General features: G+C 47.8%; 1 protein-coding gene across 1 annotated transcript; it reads left to right on the forward strand.

The window, feature by feature from the left end:
- Nucleotides 1-11,441: 11,441 nt before the first annotated feature.
- LOC113131219 (snaclec 5-like) lies at nucleotides 11,442-13,913 on the forward strand. The gene is made up of 6 exons (XM_026308247.1): nucleotides 11,442-11,511; nucleotides 12,285-12,368; nucleotides 12,458-12,597; nucleotides 12,868-13,002; nucleotides 13,072-13,186; nucleotides 13,825-13,913. The coding sequence occupies exons 2-6, from the start codon at nucleotides 12,314-12,316 to the stop codon at nucleotides 13,890-13,892; spliced, it is 513 nt and encodes a 170-aa protein (XP_026164032.1). The 5' UTR covers nucleotides 11,442-11,511; nucleotides 12,285-12,313; the 3' UTR covers nucleotides 13,893-13,913.
- The last annotated feature ends 1,298 nt before the right edge of the window (nucleotides 13,914-15,211 follow it).

A 15,211-nucleotide genomic window follows, 5' to 3' on the forward strand; every position in this document is an offset into this window, starting at 1 on the left:
ATCTGGTCCTTGGACTGTTTGAAACACTGGGCCTGATGCTAAAGTAAGTTTCATTTCATCGTATTTTCCACTGCGGTGCTGAAAAGTGTTAGTCATAAAATATGGTCCTTAAAAACAAAAATCCCTCTGCTGTTCCTGATGTTTCCTCCAGTTTTTCCCATTAAAAGTCTCTCCTGATCTGATGGGAGGGTCTGAGGACAGACTGTAGACCCCCACAGGGAAACTTCAGGATTTGTAACATCAGGCTCTCTAAGAAAAATCTGACCTTTCAGATTCATTGTGCAGCACAGGAGGAGGTGGGGGATGGGGGTGCTATGTTTTTGCAGGGAGACGCCGAGGAACAAAACAAGCGCTCCACCTCCCATTGGAAATGCAGAGAAGCAGGAGTCTCGATAAGGACGGGGGCTGGAGCCAGCAGCCACCTTCTCTCCATCACAGGAAGTGTGCCTGGGCCGGGGGGCAGAGGAGTTGGGCGGGGGTCTGTTTCCTGCGCCGGCTGACTGGGGTCCTTGTCCCAGCACTGCGGCCAGACGGGTGGGGTCCCCTGACTCAGGTGGGGCTGAGTGTTGGGTTTGGTGTGGCCGCTGCAGCTGCTTCCTCCTCTGGAGAGCCTCAAACACCCAGAACATTTACACTGCAGGCCTCATGTGCCATGAATTAACTGGTCTATAGGTCTGTGGATTAAAGAAGTCCGACACTTGGTCAAATGAGTCCAGGACGTGGTCGGTGTGGTTAAGAACAGAGACATGCATACAGGACTAGAGGTGGACTGTGTAGGTGAGATCCAGGCAAACGGGTCTGACAGACTGTGGTCTAACCCAGATTTATTGAGCGGTTACTAAGGACCTACAGATAACCTTCTGCTGGGGGAACCAAACTACATTTGACCTGGGATCAAATCTGATTAGAGGGTCTTTAGCTCTGCTGCAGCGCCCGAGTCTGTCAGCCTCCCCGACACCAGCCAACACTTCATTTAATTAGTCCTCGATTAGAGCGGGGCCGGTCGATCCATCACAGCAGCTGAACGGCCTGCTGGGAGACATGATGATGATGATGATGATGGTGATGGTGTTGGGGGTTGGGTGGTGCCTTTCCTGTGGCAACAATGAGGAACTTTTTGTTTATCAGTCCAAGAACCCAAATGTCCAGGCCCAGTATATCTGCTGCCAGACTAGTCTCTCTTTTCAACTTAGGACTGTGATCATGTTTCCAGGACACCAATGCAAACCTTTCCACCCAGACTGACTGTGGGCCCTCGGGGGCCCCTAAAGGATCCGGACCATAACAGCATTTGTCACTGCAACAAGCGTCAAAGCCGAACCCGATCAGGCAACTGTGAGCTTCAGAGACTGGAGCGGTGAAGTGTGTGAGAGCTGAATGGACGACGTGTGTGAGACCACTTTCCCTCCTCGTGTCTTTGTCCTGGAGACGGAGCCGAACAAAGCGGCGATGAGTGCCCGGCCTTGGCCCCTTCATTCAGCCTGCAGATGCTGCCGTGGGGCCCTCTGGCCTCCAGAGCATCCATCAACATCCAGACACGAGTGCACCGATTGTCCAGCCAGGTGACAGCTTTACAGCAACACGAGCTTTCAAACATACGAACAAGATGTTTGGGTTCTGTTGGTTCTTCACTCTCTGGGCCGAGACATTTGTTTCTGGACAACAAATTCAAATGTTCTCACCCTCTTAAATGGCCGACATCAGTCAGAGGGTCTGGTGGGCCGCAGCCGCAAACCACATGATTCTAACATCATCTTTTTGGTTTATTGTGATCAAACGTGGTCGATCACGTGTCGGCCTGTAGGCAGCTTCATGAATTTAATGAAACATTTCATTCTCTGTCATTGACCATGACCCGGTGCAGTAAAGTTACTGCAGGAACAACACGGAGCTGAAAGGATCCATCGAGCAGTTTGCACTAGCTTGTAGTCTTTGTTTTTGATTGAGTCAAAACCCACAGAGCCGCTGCCAGAAGCAGCAACTGTTCAATTCCCTCTGGGCCTCCAACTGTAAAACCAACAGCATTAAACACTGATGGTCCTGTACGGGCGGTTTGGGCAGAAAGCCTCCATTAGAACAACATATGCTGCTCCCCGTGAGATAAAACTCTGATTAGCTCGCGCTGAAAGGAAGCAGCAGACTGTGAGGAGGCCACAGTGAGTAATGATGCACTGCTGGATAAAAGGAGCCATATGTTGGCAGCGGCGCCCTGAGCCAAGTCTTAGCCAGGACGCCGAGACGTGACATAAACAAAGCGGCGATGGATCGCCTGAGAACAACCTCACTGCTGATGGTCCTTTTACCTGGCGGCTTAATGAGCTGCAGGACTTCTGTTGAATTTTAATTTGGCTTTGACTCAGAGCAGTTTGTCTTTTTCAGGCCCCAGCCCTCAGCGGTTCGCCCGAGGCTCCGGACCAGAGTCCAACCACAGAATAAACACAAAGTGCAGCAGCTCAAACAAACTGAGAACAGCCTGTGTTCATTATAATAACAGAACGTTTTAGACGTGTTTGCATCTGCAGCTAAATACACAAACGATAAAGATAAAATGAGCAAACAAGCTGATCTCTGAGCAGCAGGAGGCTCCTCGTGTTGTGATGTGAACAGACTTAACTCAGTGTCTGGTCTGGACAAAAGGCCTGATGGTGCCGTTACACAGACCAACAAGAAGAAGAAGATAAGAAGTGTTTTCCAGCTGAAACTGTAACTCCCCCCGTGTCTGTGCCGTTAGAAGGATTTTAGCTCCGAGGTCGTGATGAAAGTGCTGTAAACAAGCTTAATGTGCATTTGGACTAAAACGACGGACAGGACCATTTGTCTGAGAGCAGCCTTATAGCTCCCAGCGGGCCGCACCAGAGGAATGTCAGAGCTTTGACAGTAAACTCAGCGAGGTGAAGGAAGGATTCAGAAGACAAACAGTGCAGCTCTGGTGTTTTCAGGGTTTTGTGAGCAGCAGAGTCGTGGAAATGATGCTGATCTGACAGAGCAGCCGCACTGAGGCTGAGAAAACACCTCTGAGACCAAAGAGAAGCCGACACACACGCTCAGAAATCTGCTGACTCCAACAGGTGTTTCCATCCACCTGTCTTTACACACACTGTCTGAAACCTTCATCCAGCTGGAAGGACCAGTTCACCAGTGTGTAACAGCTGTAACACCAGCACCTCTGTGCACACACAGGATTCATACCATCGGTTTATCCTTGTCAGCCGGACTCAGAGAGGTTTTCTTCACGGGCCCTGAGGGAACCGCACACACTTCAGATGAGCAGTCATGTCCAACAACACAGGACACACACAGACGTGTAGTAAAAAGGCCCTCGTCCACCTTTAGTGGGTCCGTCGGTCGTCATCGTGCTGCAGGTACGATGAAAAGCATCAGGCACAATCGACTCAGACTAAGTGCTGCAACACCTGTAAACTAAACGTCAACACACACACACACACACACACACACACACACACACACACACACACACACACACACACACACACACACACACACACACACACACACACACACACGCAGAGGACATGCCGATTTCCTTTAGGTTTGATGCAAATGTGCCTGAAGGGTCAAACATCCTGTCCTACACAGACACACGCACGTTTTTTATTCCCCAGTAAGAAACAGGAAGTTTCCAAAGTGATGCACAGCTGCAACAGACACACCTGGATTCAATATTTTAGCTCATCGTTGACCAAATGAGGCTTTTTGGCTTAAACAGGGTTAGAGCAGCTTGTTCACTGTTGCTGGAAACCTCAGTGTGTGTTTGGCTGTTTGAGGTTAAACCCAGAACTTTGTCAAAGCATCTGAAATCCTGAGCAGCCCTGGAGACTTACGTAAGAGAAGAGCAAGAGGGCGAGAGTCACAAGAAACCACAGGAAGTCTCGGACAAACTCTCTCTCTCTCTCTGCAGTTACACAACTGAGAAACTGAGGCTGGAAAACAATGACGAGCGGAGTCAGGAACGAGGAGAGGCCACGCCTGTGAGGAGAGGACCAGTTAGACTGAGCCAAAAGGGAAACGTGACACAAGTCCAACCCTCAATAAAGCAAACAGTCCTGGTGCTGAAAACCTACTTCAACTATCAGTACACAAGTGATCATGCTGCTGCTTTTTAAAAACACGTGTTCTAGTTAATGGTGCAGGTCTAAGAGTCTGCAGAGATGAGCAGGACCTGAACAGCTGGAAGGTCAGACACACTTAGAGATGGACCGACGTCTGACAGCGGGTATTTCTTGAAATACTTTGCTTTTCTCTTTGTTGTGGGAATTTCCACGACAGCAATGATACAAAGACAGTGCTGCTGTGGAGGATGCAGCTCAGGTTCAGCATCCTCTGCGTTTTCCACTGACGGGCTGACTCAGAGCCAGAGCTTCACCAGTCTGCTTCCAGCGTACTGTTACCAAACCCAGTCCAAAACACACTGAGCGCCAGCGGAAAAACTCGCTGCACAGAGGCCACACAGCGACAACACACCGCACTAATGCAATGGAAATAAAAACCACAACATACCAGGAGAGATTTTCCCCAGAGAAACAAGGTTGGAGGGACGGAGGGATGGAAAGATGTGCCCGGGAGATCAGAAACAGGACGACAGGATGTGTCTCCTGTTCTGAGCATTAGGACGGGCTCACATGTGCCACATGGATATGAGAGCGGGACCAAACAAAGACCTCATGAAACCAGAGACCTTTAATCCTCAAAACAACATGTCCCAATATAAAAACCAAGGCATGAGGTGAATAACATCCTAAACCAAAACTTCACAGTCACTGTTCACATCCAAACTCACATGTTTAGTGTAAATGACTTAAAACAACTGGGAGGCTGCTCTGTCTGAAAACAAACACCAACATAAAGATTTAGTGACTTTGAAATGAAGCAGCTCAACAACAGTTTCTGCTCTGACAAAGCTGAATGTGACAGTGTTTTCAACCACACGCCAACTTCACTCGTACGACTGTGGACGGGGCGGGCGAGCGAGAGGTTGTTAGTAATGTGGGAAGGGGGTGAGAGAGTACGACGTGAGTAATTGGAAGCAGCTGTGGAGGGAAACACTGATCCTGGTTGGTTGTTGTTGGAAGCTGCTCTGAGAACAGCAGCAGGGTGACGTAACACAGCTGATACACACCGGGCCAATCCAGTCCAGCGCTCAGATTACCGCTCCGTGAGTGAGACACTGGGTTCTGTTGGGTTTTGTCAAAGTGTCTGATCACAGGCAGCCAAACTGTCTGTGATCAGCTGCTGTTTGCAGGGAACCTGTGGATGTGCAGACAATCATCACTGGATCACTGAGACACTGAAGGAAACTTAAAAACAGCAAGATCCTGAATGAAGTTCTGCAAAAGACAGTTTAGGGTGTTTCAGTCATTTGCCAGACAAAAATAGTCAAATATTAGTCGTTCATAATGCAAAACAAACAAACATCTGTTAGCTGCAGCTGCTGGTGAAGATTTGCTGCGTGTCATATCTGACAATTAATATAAGATGTTTCAGGTTTGGACTGGAACAGACCAGTTCACAGACAACACTGAGCTCTGGGAACATCCTGGAAGAATAATCAATAATGAGAATAACCAGTGTTAACCTTATTAAAAATGGCTGTTTGCAAACAGTATCATGTTGATGAAGAAAACTTAAAAACAGGAAGTTCTCTGGGACGTTCTGCAGCCTCTTCTTCTCTGATTCCTTTGTTGAGGTGAGATATCCCCTGAATCACTGAATCTAAAGTCGTGTGTCTGTGGTTCGTCTTTTTGCAGCAGAGAAACTAAAAGAAGAAGCGACATAGTAATTTCTCTGAATCCTCTGAGCTACCACACGATTTACGCCCATTGTCATCAAACCACAGGGGCAGCAGAGATGCCGAATATACTTCATGGGTTCCAAGGACACGTTGAGCTACAAAACGCCCCCCCCCCTCACCCCAAACACACTAACTGAGGCCTTGGACTGGAAATTACAGCTGCAGGCAGCGACCAAACCTTGTTACGTGGAGTCATCAGAGCAGCAGCAGTGTGAGCTCAGCAGCTTCACTGGGAGACTGATCCATTATTTAGACACTTCTGCTAATTTAGAGGATCAAAACCGCTCGCCATCTTTTTTTTCCTGTGACAAACCTGCTTCATTAAAACCTTTTCCCACCACATTTTCTTTGAAATTGGCTGAAATTCGAGGTGTTTTATGGTCCACTTCAAATTCAGCTGATCTGCCTGAAGCTCAGCTGAGTCCACAACAACTGCCCAAAACCACAAGTGGGGAAAAAATAAAAGAGCAGCAAGTCTGGCCAAGTTGGCTCTGTCAAGCCTACGATCGGTTGCTTTTGTTTTCCTCCACACTTCAGTGTTTCTGGTGGAGATAAAAGATAAAACAAAGCCACTGGTTCCTACTTTGAGCTGCAGAGACTCCTCCATGGCTGCTGTTGGAAACCACTACTGGCTTCTTCTGACCTTGGCCAGGTGGCGGGGGGGGGCTCACTGACGGAGCGGACTTTGCCAACACAGGGTAGAGGAGCTGGAATAACACCAGAAGGGCTGTAGGTAGCAGAGAGTCAGACTTGTCTGAGGAGAACCCAAATGCTGGTTTCACCTCCACAGTGAGAGAAGCTGAGGTTCTGCACACAAACAAGGTAGAACACGAACGTCTTGTTTTTAGCAGGACACATCCTGCCCCAGACGTCACCACGACCCAGTGATCTCTGGATAAACCACAGAATGAAAGATTCTTTGTGAGGACCACGGCAGTCGGGCGCTCCTCCTCTGAACATCCTTCTGTGACAGACTGAGTCCAGAGCAGCTCGGTCTCTCATTAGAGTCTAACGAGGCCTAACGAGGTCCGCTCAGTATTCATGAACACGCCGATCCTCTGTGAGCCGACATATGGAGAACCAGCACTGGACACGCGACTGACGGAGCATCACGCTCACGGTTTCTATTGTTGATCGGACTGAACAAAGGGGGCAGGTCTGAGCTCTGGTCTACCACATGCTGCCCCGATCGCTGGGGCGTGTCTGTTATTGATCAGTGAAGCCTCCACAGAAACTCAGTTTGGGTTTTATCATAATTTCTGTTGAACTGAATCCTCCAGTTATTCAAACCAACAGCAGGACTGAGCCCACCATCATCCTGCAGCACTTCCCTATGATCCTGTTCCCTGCTCTGGTTCTGGTCTGCAGCCTGGACATGCAAGTGAACTGTTCCTCTAGAAAAGACGGTTGTTGATGCAGAAAATGGTAAAATCACGTTGATGCATTTAACATAATAATTTCCAGAATTAGTCCCAAAAGGGTCAAAGTTCACAGGACAACTGGTGCAGGTTAAAAACCTTCACACAGTGAAAACATGCCGGAGGTAAATACGTCATCCAGGTTTATGGATCTGGGTCTGTCTCAAGGTGGATCATCAGGTTTTTCCAGTTTAACAGAAAATAGTGATGTGGCCTTCAATGATCCATGATTCAAACCAGAAAAGCTGCGATAAAGAGGCACCGGAGGATGTTGGACACTTGATAAATAACTTCATTAGGAAACTGCTGCTGATTAATCCACCAGGTGCAGCTCTACAGTAACAAACGGGGGCAGCTCGGAAACGGTTCCTCAGGATATTTATTTACTCTGGACTAAGACACTGTCCGACCTGCCGCCACATCGACACCTGAGCCGCTCAACACGAACAACTTGGCCAAACCATCGGCACCGTGTCAGGATCCGTTTACAGCCAGACCCGCTCCACATTCCAAACAACGCCACAGAAAATCCTGCTTTGCTGATTGGCCAGCAGGATTATGTGTCCACATGCTTTTGGCCACCAACACAATAAAGCCTCTGTGCGTTTCGGGTCTTGAACCATCATCCCTGGAGGTTTTGGGGGCCCTGCAGGACTCCACTTAGCTTTTAATGAGTTTGCTCTTTACTCAGCCACACACCCAGTAACACACACACCACAACAAAGACACCACAGGGTCATGGGGGGTATTTAACAGGGGGTTCCCCTAATAAAGACCCAGCTGCTGGATTTCATGCTCAGCTTGTTGCTGTGAAAGCAACAACTGGGACTGAGGAAACTTCTGGAAACATGAATGAAAAATATAAAAACAGACCCAACGACCATCAGCAGCAGCTCTGACGCCAACATCAGACTCAGGGTCACAAATTAACACAGAACCAGGCTGATTCACTATTTGTTGTTTCAAAAGCTGAAGCCTGTTTTCACACAACACAAAGAAACATGGACCGTTTAGAGTCCAAGACCCTCTAAGATCTGTCCAGGGCTCGGTCCGATCAGGGATTAGAGACAGATCATCACAACTGACAACATTAAAACCTCCTGTGAGGAGCCGGGACCTGCTGCGTCACCCTGTGGATGTGGTTTCCGACCTCCCACAGATTATTCTGGACAATTATTTACGGGTCAGAACAGCTGGTCCGAACGATGCATCTCCCCCCTGCTCCAGAACCGCAGCCTCCTCACGTGTTCAAAGCTCGGCAGGAACCGGTCCAGTTCACCGAGGGAACATCATGTCATCCCCCTGCTGACGTTACGCAACCAGCTTCAGAACAGAACCACGGCAGCCACATGTGATGTTTGCTACGGCCGCTCTGCAGAACCTCAACATGACTTTCATTCCCACAGGAACAACAATAAACAAACACAACTCATATGTTTTCTATAATCCTCACACACCAGAACAAACTGACACCACCAGGAACCACGGAGTTGGTTTCTTCCAGCCCAGACCAGGACACAGACTTTAAAAAGCATCTGCACTAAACGTGATCTATTACACAAAGTTCCACACAAGTTTCAAACGGAAACTAAGAGCAGAACCGTTACTCACCTAAAATCCAGGTCCTGGATGTAAAACCCGTCTGGATCTTCTTCTGCTGCTGCTTAATCTGCGTTTCCACCCTGAGGGCAGGATGGGGGACGTCCTGCAGCTGGACCAGCACCAGGAGGAGGCGTTTTCCCAGACCACACCTCAAAGAGTCAAGTATGTTCAGTCACACAGGACTACAGACAGGACTACAGACAGGACTACAGACACTGATGTACTTCTAATGCCTCACACTCCATCCAGTACACTTCATTTAAGGTTTTTGGACTGAGTGTCCTGGACCAAACATGAGACTCTTCCCTTCATCGTTAAGATTCAGCCACAAGAACAAAAAACTCTTTTTCTGAATACCAAATGTTTAAATACAGGCCCCTGCCGCCCCCTGCTGACCCCCCCCAGGAACTACTCCAGACGCCCCTGAGAGAAACGAGTATTTATAGAAAATAAACTGCAGAGATTTGTAGTTTTTAGGAAAAGTGTTAATATTAATGATAAAACTGCTGCTCCATGAAAACTCAGGAAACACGTGTCAGTAAACAAACCTGACGGGGTGAGAGGTCAGTGTGCAACAGGAAGGTTCCTTACCTGGTCTCCACAGACTCTGCAGGAGACTTCAAGCCTGCCCCTGGACTCTGGAAACCAGAAAGCACAGCAGAACCAGGGTCAGTGTAGACCCCCATAAGCTTCATCACTTCCTCCAGAAATTTATCCTGCAGGTGGAACAAGGTGTGTCCCATGAGAAACGGTTCTGGTCCAGACCTGCAGAGGTGGACCGGGTCGTCCAGCCTCTGGGGTGTGGGGTACCATGGCTGGAGTCCTGGACCAGGCGAGCAGTGTCGCTGTAGGAGGGTGGGGGACATCCTGGGTTTGTGGACCAGTTTGATTATTGCTAAACACGGAAGGGTCAGTGCGCATGTGTGCTTTGGGTTTGATGATCAGTCACAGTGATCAATTAATGTGACTATCACCTTTACTCCGTGAGGCCTGAACCGTCCGCACCGACTCGGGGTTCGTGCGTCTCCGGCGCGCTGCCCTGGAGCTCAGGTGTGGAAGTTAAACACACGAGCATTTGCAAAACCAACAGTGCGAGTCTCACAGGAGGATGAGCCCGTTAGCACCGGCCCCCTGACGTCCAGTGTCCGAGCTCCAGGTAACTCCAGGAGTCTACGCCGTGACCCGGTTCTTCAGGTTCTTTGGGGAACCGGGTCCGTAGTTAAGATACCCCGGTCACTGGACACCCAGAGGTCCAACACCAACCGGAGCCCCGGAGCTAACTGCGCACCCGACCCGTTAATTACCGACACACCTGTGTTTGTTCCCGTCTCACACACCGGAAACACGTGACTCTATGGCGGGAAACAACAAGCTCAAATCCTGTCCCTAAAATTAATGATTCAAAAGGATTTAAATCATTCAGGTACAGGAAACACTTGAAAACCAAATCCACAGAAAACCACAGAAACAAAACCAGGATTTTTACCATTAAAGGCAAAACCTGATAAAACATTTATAAAACCTCTTAAACCGCCATAAGTGATGATCCATGAAGCAGGTCACACGGTGTCTGGGGAAACTGGCAAAACGTTCCCGAACCGGCTCTGCTCAAACTCCCGTTTAGACAATGTGCAAATATCAGACACATAATTATTGAAGATCAACGCTGAGTCAGTCACGACGTCCCCACCCTCCAAATTCACACAGTCCCTGTTTACACATCAAATATGAAACACGCTAATGAGGCTGTGTGGGCGCCGTCCCCCCGGGTCAGGACGGGAGGACTAATGATCCACCGTGTTGACACTGCGAGATGAAAACACAGTTTGTGGCGACAATTGAAACCAACAAGAATCGCTTTGATCAGGACTGGAACCACCTCAGAACCAGAACCACCAGAAACCATCAGTTTCCAACACACTGCGGTTTCTTCCTTTTCCTAACCAGGTGGTTTTAATGTGTAAACACTGGTCACTTTGTGCTGGTTACTGTGAGGACGGCGGTGCAGGGTGAGGAGCCCAAACAGGCCAGTGAGCAGCAGTTTTGTGTGTTTAACTTAGAAAGATTTTACTCAGGACTCAGCTGGACCCTGGACCCTGGTGTTCCTGCCTGAAATTCAAGTTTAAAAAAGAAGAACTGCATTTTCAAAGATGTCTAGGAAGCTGCAGGTTTAGAGCTGAGAGCCACACACACGGAGACAAACCTGCACATGTGGTTGGTTCTGGTCTTTTCATATAGAAACTTATTCTCAGACGTGAACGAGCAGGTGCATTAAAATGCAGATTAAATGCGTGAAGATCACAGAGACTTGGTCTCAGGGTCCGTCTCTCTGCAGGTGGACCAGACTCAGATCTCATTTCACTGCAGGATTTGGAAAGACTCTGTTATTTCTAATGTGAATCTTCTGTCTGTGTTTCATGGACAAGCTCCAGAGCTAAATGGACGTCAGGGGGGAGTGATGGTTCAGTTTTCAGACCGGAGAAGGAACGTTCCACTTTTCTAGACAGAGCGATGTCACATCAGGATACATGTGACAGCTGGATGCCCGAGAGCCTCACCTGGAGGGTTTACTCATCGTGTTGACTTGTCAAAATGTGCCATGTGACATCAGAGGTCGGTTTAAAAGTGTAACCCAGAGCCGATCGACACCAGACGGACGAGGAACAACTTACCACACCTGAGGTGAGTCCTGCTCCACACCTGAACAGAGAGATCCAAGTTTCTGTGGTAGGAACAGAGTCGCAGGAGGATTTTCTAGTCTGTCCTAATGCCGTGCTCACCCGTCCAGAAGAAATCTCTCAAATCTGTGCAGAAACGGGGAAAATACAAAGTGTCAGTGAAGTCAAATCTACTTGTGCTGCCAAACTTGTGTTTGTTAAAGTCTGTAACATTAGAAGAGCTGCTCCTGATTTGGGTGCCACTGCTGGACCCTCACGTTCCCTTGGCTTTAGGTTTGGGACCCGGTTTTGCTCCCATACTGTGGACTGTGTCAGCAGGAGAACAGTGTTCTAGGTGTGTTGTACTAAGACAGGCTTGAAAAACGTGAGTGTGTCTTCAAACCACACATGGCTTAGAAAGGGACCAGGCTCAGATAGAAAAATGAAGAACTTCAGATCTGCAAACGTTTAGTTACCGTGTGAACGTTTCAGAGCTGAAACATTTAGTCCATCAACAGAAACATCAGATTCATCGTTTAACAGAAAACCATCAGGATGGAGCAGGTATTTGTCGTATGTGAGGTTTGTGTTTCAAAAACAGGAATATGACAGAAAAATACTGGACTTGTACCGATTAGAGTCCTTCAAATCAAATCAAAGGAAACTAAATAAAACCAGAGCTGTAATGAAACAAACCAGTATTTTTCTAAAACACTGAAACCAGAGAAACAACAGCTGCAACTGAAATAAGACAACGAGAAGGAACATGAATAAACACGACGTGTAAACTGTTTCCAGATTATCTCCAGCCTGAGCGAGTCCCGATCATGAGGTCTGCCGTTGTCCTGCTCCTGCTCCACGTCATCGGCAGCTATGCGAACGGTGAGAGTCAAATCCTCCTGCTGGAACGGGCTTCACTCAGTGTCCCTAATAAACTGAACGCTGTGAACGTGTTGCTGCTCGTCCCACAGATAAGCTCACAAAGCAGGTGGAAGGCATTTGTACCAAAACCTACCCCCCCAGGCCCTGCAAGGAACAGGGATGGACCCGGCTGAACAACAAGCAGTGCATCAAGCTGTTCGACTATAAGGAAGGCTTCGATGCAGCTCAGGTGACACACACACACACACACACACACACACACAACAGCCTGTGCAGGTTTGTTGTTTTGTCTTAATTTCCCACTTAGCTTCCATCGGTGTCACTAAAACAAACCAAAGGTGAAACAATGAAACAAAATAAAGAACAAAACCAAACTCAAAAATCAGTTTAGTGAGGCCCCAGTGTGACCAGTTTCCCCACAGGTCACGTGTGCAGTGACCCGGTGCTGTGGTTTGTCCCAAATAAAGTAATGAAACGCCGCTGCCTCTTCCTGTGACAGGAACACTGTGAGTGTGAAGGCGGAGACCTGGTGTCCCTGCACACCATCCACGAGTACAACGAGGTGCTGTGCACGCTCTGGAGAAAGAGCAATAAAGTGCTGATACCGGTGTGGTTCGGACTCGTGAAAGAAGAGGTGAGCAGAAGAACGCCTGGGGGTGGGGTGAGGGGTTGGGAGGGTGTCTGACTGCCTCCTCTTCTTCAGGACTCCAGCACCTACAGCTACACCGATGGCACCAAACTGGACTTCACCAGGTGGCTCCACCAGAAGCGGAAAACAGCCAAAGATGGGAGGGCCTGCGTCCAAATGAACAAAAACGGTCAGTAAGAAAAGGAAAGAACAACTGTCTCTTAACACGTTAGTTAATTAATTCACGTGTGTCTGCATGAATCAGAATCAGAACCAGAATCAGAACCAGATCAGAATCAGAACCAGAATCAGAACCTTCATTGTCATTGTACAAAATACAACCAAATTTGTGTTTGCCCAAGTCTTACTTGTCTAAAACAACAACAATAATAGCAAGAAGAGATACGTAATAAAACAGAGTCAAATAGTAAAACATGACAACAACAACAATAATAATAGTAATAACAATAATAACAATAATAATAATAATAATGGTGCTGATGATAAACAATATTGTGCACAGAAAGTGACGTGTGCGTTTTAGCAGCAATATGATGGTGAAGTGTGAAGTGTTGGCCAGAGACGTACGATTTAATGTTCACTTATTATTGTTATTATTATTGCAGCAGCCCTGGGATATGAGCTGTTAGTCAGTCTGTTGGTTTTGGCTTTTATCGGATGGGATGAGTCCTTCAGGATGCTGCAGGCTTTACTGCAGATCTGATGGCACCCACACTGAACACATGGTGCTAAACTCACATGCGCTGATGTGAATCCAGCTGTGCAGAGCTTTTGTGTTTGTTTCCTGACTGATGGTTTATGTTGCAGTGTGGGGACTATTCAGCGAGGAGAACTGCTCGAACGATCTGAGCTTCGTGTGTTCTGTAGAAATGTGAAGGCGCCTTCAGGGTCTCGGGGTCGACACGAAGACCTGACGAACTGCTGCAGATGCTCCAGTGTGTTTCTGTATTTAACCGCTGATTGTAAACATACTGCAATAAAACAGTTCTGCTCCTGTTAGAGTCCACTTCCTGTTCTAATATTTCTCTCATTCTGTGGAGCCAGATTCTTTTATTATACACAAAAGTCAGTGTTTGTGTTTCCAACCTGCAGCTTAAGACTCTGTGGAAACTGAAGCTGGAGAAAAGCAAAGTTCTCCTTTCACACCTGAAACTGTCCATGAGGTTAAACTCGCTGATGTTTCTGTTTCTCCTGGTCAATGAATTAGCGGCAGAAACAGAAACCAGCTGATCATCACTTCAGATTCACCTAAAACATTTTGATGAGATTGTTCTGAGGTTCCCCGAGAGCAGTGAATCTTTGGATCTGATCACCTTAATGAAGGGGAGAACTGGGACTGCTGACTGACGTGGTCCGGCTGCAGTGATCTGGTTCCTGTCTCCACCTGGTGGAGAATGTGGAGCCTAACTCAGGTTTTCTGTTCAGGTTTCTTAGACTGAGGAGAGAAGGTAACTCCTGTCAGAGCAGCTCTGGAGTTCAGGTGTTCTGAGATCAGCTTTCTGTACCTGGACAGGACAGAATTAACTCACAATCAGGGACAGAAACCACCACCAGAAACGTCAGAAACGCTTTTAATTTGACAAGATGGCACCGGTTTAGCGTGTGACGCTTCTGGGATCTGGGGTCATTAAAGGCCACCAGAAAAAAACCAAACCCTGTGTGAAGAAAACAGTTTTCTTTAGAAACGACAGCCCTCACCTGGACACGCAGATTCATTTATCAGAAATGGCAGCTGGATTTTGTCACTTGACTTTGAGCCTGGATCATCCGGTTTCACTCCAGCGCCACGTGCTCATGTTCAGGAACACTTCTGGGAGAAAACAGCCAGAGGCTAAAACAGTGAATCATGTCAGGCCAACAACCTCATCAATGAAAGGCTCTCACACGTACAGCTCACCAAGAGACCTTGAGCAGAATATTAGAACCAGAACACAAACATTTAGTGAAATCATCACAACTACACATCATCCGCTGGTTGTTTAATGTGTTGACAAAGTTAAAATAAATATCCTGCAATAAAACCTTCTACAGAACGATATGATGCTGAGAAGCAGAAACCTTAAATGAGAAGAGTCTGCTGTGTTTGTCTCAGCAGGTGGAGACAGACTCCACATGTTCTACTGCTTCATGCAGAACCTTCGGACCGCGTCACTGATCCGCTCAGCATGAGCAGGTTTTCCACAAACCAGCCTGA

Source organism: Mastacembelus armatus, unplaced genomic scaffold, assembly GCF_900324485.2.
Source record: "Mastacembelus armatus unplaced genomic scaffold, fMasArm1.2, whole genome shotgun sequence".
In the NCBI taxonomy this organism is placed as follows: domain Eukaryota; kingdom Metazoa; phylum Chordata; class Actinopteri; order Synbranchiformes; family Mastacembelidae; genus Mastacembelus; species Mastacembelus armatus.

Excerpts from the sequence above, each read along its gene's own strand:
- LOC113131219 (XM_026308247.1), top strand. The coding sequence starts at position 12,314 with ATGAGGTCTGCCGTTGTCCTGCTCCTGCTCCACGTCATCGGCAGCTAT. Across the intron at positions 12,369-12,457 it reads CATCGGCAGCTATGCGAACG|ATAAGCTCACAAAGCAGGTG; the intron begins GTGAGAGTCAAA and ends CTCGTCCCACAG. Across the intron at positions 13,003-13,071 it reads TCGGACTCGTGAAAGAAGAG|GACTCCAGCACCTACAGCTA; the intron begins GTGAGCAGAAGA and ends CCTCTTCTTCAG.